Source organism: Microtus ochrogaster, linkage group LG5 (assembly GCF_000317375.1).
Source record: "Microtus ochrogaster isolate Prairie Vole_2 linkage group LG5, MicOch1.0, whole genome shotgun sequence".
Taxonomy (NCBI): domain Eukaryota; kingdom Metazoa; phylum Chordata; class Mammalia; order Rodentia; family Cricetidae; genus Microtus; species Microtus ochrogaster.
In genome coordinates this window covers 57,111,433-57,117,105 of record NC_022031.1, presented here as the reverse complement: position 1 = coordinate 57,117,105, position 5,673 = coordinate 57,111,433, and the positions used below count along the sequence as shown (strand labels likewise).

Sequence of the window (5,673 nt, the reverse complement as noted above, 5' to 3'; positions counted from 1 at the left end):
AAAAGTCTCTCAGACATAAATTTCATCAAGTTCAGCGGAAAGCTGAAAAATAAGACAATGAATTAAATATAGGTTTCAACCACTTATACAGCAATACTGCAAAATCACACACTGCAGATACATAGCTGCTTACTTTCAAAATAAAGTAAAAATATATTTGCCCTTGAAATTTAGAATTTAAAATGTTAATGTAATTATTAGAGTTTTTTCCTCCCTCTACTTCTGCTATTTTGAGTAACAAATTGAAATTTTTTCATTCAGGCATCATGTCACACCCCTTTAATCCTAGCACTTGGGAGGCAGAAGCAGGAAGATGTCTGTGAGTTCGAGGCCAGCCTGGTGCCCACTGTGAGTTCCAGGATAGTCAGGGCTGTGTAGAGAGACCCTGTCTCAAAAAAAAAAAAAAACCAGTCAGAACAAAAGAAAATTCCTTAACGCTCCTAGTGGGTATTCAATTGGTGTGATTGTAATCTTTGGGCCCCCACTCACTCTACAACCAAACAAGCCCTTTCCCCCACCAGGTAACTATCTCTGTGTATTTTTTCCTCAGAAGTAAAAGAAGAACAAATAACTGAGGCCAAATCATCCAGTGCTGATTTTGTTTTCCAGGCTGGGAACTGAAGCCAGGCAGAGCCTCATGCACATGAGACAAGCACCCTAACACTCAGGTACATCCCCTGGCCAATAGGTCCAGTACACCTTTGGCTAACCACATTTAAAATACACACTCAGGGCACCTAGAGGCTTTCCCCCCATTTTCTAACTGTTTTTATTCCTCCTTCTTCCAATCTCTCACAGATGATGCAGCAACTCGTGGATTTCTGAAAAGGCAATTTCCCTAGAAATGCTAATGAATGGCTCTGACCTCTTAAGAACTGAATTAAAAGTTTAAAAGTTCTTACATAGATCATAATTCTTTTGACATTAAAATATAATTCCATCATCTGTCCCTTCCTTCTCCTTCCCATGTTCACACACCCCCTTGTTCTCTCTCAGATGGATCCAAACCTTAACTAAGGCACTAGTTACTGTGTAAGTGATGGATCACTGAACATCACTGAGTTTAGTTTTTACGTCTTTAAATGCCTAACGAAATTTTTGTCAACATCAGTTGAAAGATTAGTGTATGTATGTAAAGCACAGGAACAGATACCCATCACAAGGTCTTAGTTTTAAACTGTCCCTGTCTTCACTCTCCCCCAGCAGACTCCTCTGCTTCTCTTTGTCACCTTTACTACCCCTACTTAACAAAGTTAGAGTCATTAGGAAGGAGGGGGGCCTTAATGATTGATGGGGAGGGCCCAGTGCATTGTGGGTACTGCCATCCCTGGGCTGGGGGGTCCTGGGTTCTCTAAGAAAGCAGGCTGGGCAAGCCACAGGGAGCAAGAAGGTAAGCAGCATCCTCCAAGGCTTGTCTCCAGGTCCCTGCCCTGCCTGAGTTCCTAGCCTGACTGCCTTTTGAGGATGAACAGTGATGTGGGAGCCTAAGTCAAACCCTTCCCCCCTACGTTGCTCTCTGGTCGCGGTGTTTCATCTCTGCGGTAGTGACCCTGACTAAGACCATTAGTTAAGTGGCTTCAGGGTCACCTGTAGCGAACCAATGCTCAATCAATGCCATTGTAACTTTACATCGGTTTGGTCTATTAAGGCTAGTTTACAAGCCCGTTTCAAGTCTGTGGTCTTTCAAAAATACTTAATACCATACAACAGTATCCTGTACTACTTATGGATTTGATAGCCTATTTTAGCTCCAAATTCCCCAAAGTTATAACAGCAAGTAGTCAGTTATGTTTGGTTAAAGATGAAGACCAGCTACTAAAAATGCTCTGCCAAGGTTGGAGAATTCAGGCTCATTTATTCTTAACCATAACCCCCTACACATGTCTAATTGCTGAGTGTTATCAATGATCTCATGAGGAGACAGAAAATTCCCTAAAATGAGCAAGTACTGTTAGCATCTGATAAAGTAGCATTTAGTGGACAAGTGTTCAGCTGACTAACGTCGGCACAGTAACATTATCGAGTTTTATTTCTGTTACATTGTTTCATGGACTACCTCCTACAAGTGGGCTGCAACCACAGCCTGAACCGTTTTAAGCTCTCTCCTGTAAAAACGCCAAGCTTTTTGATAAGGAAAAAAAAAGAAAAACTGCCTTTGATGTGTAAGTCTTTAAATCCCAAAGAGCATCCAAGAGAACGAATCAACAAGCGTTATTTTTAAATTATTTTTCAAGCGATGGCCATAGGAACTCTCCAGCAGGCAGACCGCCCCGCAAAATGACATTGCCCACAGCTGCCCGGTGCGCCGCGCGCCCTGGGTTCCACGCCCACCACCCCGCCGCGCGCCTCCCCGAGAGACCCGAGCCATCATTCTCCACTGACAGGGTCCGGGCAAGGCTCAGGCGAGGTACCCAGTGGCTCTGCCCCGCGCCTCCCGCCCGCCGCCGCGCTCCCGGCCTCCGCACCTGTAGGTCCCGCGCACTCGGGGGCCGGGGCCTCGAGGACCCCCTCTCCGGCTCCTCCGGCTCCGCGCGCCCTCCCTCCGCCATCTTCCACCAGCTCTCCGCGCCCGCCCGCCCCGGACTCGCGACTTCCGGGGCTGGTTACTTAGCGACCGCGGGAGGGGGCGGAGCCACTCGGCGACCACCCCCTCGGGAGTGGGCGGAGCTGAGTTGCGTAAGGTTGGTCCTGCTTTTTCCCCACCAGTCCTCAAGACCCTCCAGCCTTTTACCTTCTGCACCTCTGTGTGCAGTCTCTAGGCCACTCCCCGGGAGATACTGTAGGTCGTCCCAGAGTGCAGCCTTGACTTGCAGGTCCACGCAACTCAACAGATGAACGTTGCAACTTCACCTTTTAATCCAATCGTTCGTTTTTCCTTATCAAGGATTGGATGGTACATCCGTCCCTTCGCATCCGTTTTGAAGAAGAGAAACGCAGTAAAGCTTTTTCAAGTGAAAATGGATACTCTTAAACCACCCCAGCCAGGATTGGTTTAACCCTTTCCTGTCTTATCCAAGGCACTTAGACCTCCCAAGGATTGCCAAGGTAGAAAAAGAAGTCCAGACCTTTATGTAACCCGAAAGCTTGTAAGGGAAAGAAAGACAAAAATAGATAACAGAATAAATTTGTAATAAGCTTTGCAAAGAGTATTAAGCGAGGCCTGTATGTGAATTGAGTCTATTCCATTGGTACCTACTGTGTGCACCAGGCTGGGTGCCAGCCTGCAGTGCGCTGCCTTGATGTGGTCTTTAAGAAACACCAAATTTGACCAGCTAAAAAAGGTGAAACTGAGATGTCTATACAGTGTGCTGCCTCAACCCCAAACCCACTTCTTTCTCCTCCAAACTGCTGCTTTTTCGTTCTGTTCCTTACGGTATCATCTAACTTATATTGGATATTAGTCATCTGGAGGTCACTGAGACTATTCATGGGTGAGGTCAGATTTCCCAGTGCTGGTGTAGGCTGCAGCAGTTCAGCCTAGAAGAAGGGGTCTTGAAGTAGTCGCTGTGGCCAACAGCAAAAATGTCAGTGTTTTCCCCACCTGAACTGTAGCTCCAGGCGGTGTTCTCAGCAGTGTGCTGATCAGGGAGAAGGTGTAGAGTTGACAGCTTCCCATGCAAGGGATCCAGGCAGCAGGAAGGAGACTAACAGGCTTCAGTCAGAAGACAAGGTCTTAAGAATGTATAGGACTTGTGTGGAGAAGGGTTAGACTACGTGTAACTTGAATGGGGGACCAAAGTATGGTGATATCTTGTTTGTACAAGTAAAGCTTACCTGACCATCAGAGGGTGAAGCTAGCTACTAGCTGACCATAGAGGTCTGGAGGTCTGTACAGACATATAGGAAGTGATATGGCTGCGTAGAGAGAGAGGAAGTGATAAAGCAGGAGGAAGTTGAGTAGGTGACAGTGGTTTTGCTCCTTTGTCTCTCTGCCTCTCAGCATTTTAGCCTGTATCTGACCCTGGACTTTTATTGTTAAGGCCTATTAGTATTCCTGCTACATATTGGTGCCCAACTTAAAGGCAGTAATTCACAAAAACGCCATAGGCAAAGGCATAAACAGGAGCTGAATGTGGGGGCTCCTGAACCTCCCGGATAGACTTTCTTTTCTTTTTTCCCCCCAAGCCTCTGACATTTTGCTATATGATTCAAATGTAGATATTTTAGGAAGAATGTTTGAAGAAATAAGGAAAATTTTGTCTTGTTGGGGATTGCAAATTGCTTCTGAAAAAAAGGAGATTCTATTAATTATTTAGTCTATAAAATAGGTATACAAAATTTAGATCACAAAAGGTACAAATTAGGAGAGATCGATTGCAGATCTAAGCTCTCAGGATTTTGTACAACAGTCAGAATTATGTTATTCTCATGCTACTAATAGATTTTATGGAAACTTTCAACATAGTTAATGTTTTGCAATATGCAGAAAGAATTGTTTTGCATATTGAAACTGCTGAATTTATACTAGATGATACATAATAAACTTTATTATTTATTTAATTACAAGAAATAATCAGGAATAGGAATCATCTCATATATATAACACACATCTGATTTCATACAGTTCTGCCAGGCCCTCTAGCATAAGGTAATGAATAAATTAAGAAATTATTAGTTGGAAACATGCTGGAGGCCTAAGAATTTCATTAAAAAATCATGTCAATAGCAAAGGTTTAAATAAAAGATGTTTCATTATGTGACCATAAGCCAAGGAAATTGTAAGGAAATGTTTTACTTGTTCTTTATACAAACCACTACCTATGGGAAGTAACCCAAAGGGTACTCAAAGCAATGAAATCTGGCAAATAGATGTGTTCTGTTTTGTAGAATTTGGAAAGCTAAAATATGTGCACCACACTATTGATACCTGTTCAGATTTTCAATGGGCAGCACTTTGAGTTCAGAAAAGGCTGATTAGGTAATCACACATTTGCTAGAAGTTATGGCCACCCTGTGTATTCCTGTACAAATAAAAACAGATGATGCTCCAGCATATGCCTCTAAGAAAATAAAACAGTTATTGCTTATTATAATATAAAACATATTATAAGTATGCCACACAATTCTATAAGTCAGGCAGTTATCCAAAGATCAAATTGAACTCTAAAGGATATGTTAAATGAGCAGAAAGGGATGACAAAGACCACCAGAAATGACTTGATAATGCTTTATTAACTTTGAATTTTCTAAATACTAATGAGAAAGGAACAACAACTGCAGAAACACACTGTATAGTAGGAAAAATACGGAATTAAGTCAGCTGATACACATTAAACATTACTGACCTTAGAATGTAATCCAGGACAAGTGTTGGGGTTTTGCTTTTGTTTCCACAGGAGAAGGAAAGCTACCTCTAAATTTCAGGGATTGAATTCCAGCTCTGCCTCCAGAGGGGAAAAGATGCCAATCTCTCACTCTACCTTTTGTTGGTTTCTGTCTGGTGTTTGGATGCTAGGGGACAGTTGAGGGTTTGAGAAATAGTCGTTTTTTTTTTTTTCCTACAGAATTTGGAACCCCTTCGTGTGCCTAGGATTTCTCTTAAGTTCCAGTCACCCTCAGCTGATGGAGGAAGGTCATTGGTTGATTAAATAAAGAAGCTGCTTGACCTGATAGGTTAGAACATAGGTGGGAGGAGCAGACGCTGGGAGGAAGAGGAAGTGAGCTCAGAGACTC

At 43.3% G+C, this 5,673-nt stretch overlaps 1 protein-coding gene across 1 annotated transcript in view; it reads right to left on the bottom strand.

Annotated features, from left to right (window-relative positions):
- The window catches only part of Ubxn2b (UBX domain protein 2B), a 37,039-nt gene extending 34,456 nt beyond the window's left edge, over nt 1–2,583 (bottom strand). The window contains exon 1 of the mRNA XM_005362285.2: nt 2,466–2,583. Coding sequence (XP_005362342.1) covers nt 2,466–2,549 — 84 coding nt within the window. The 5' untranslated portion in view covers nt 2,550–2,583. The remainder of the gene's footprint in view (nt 1–2,465) is intronic.
- Between the last annotated feature and the right edge of the window lie 3,090 nt (nt 2,584–5,673).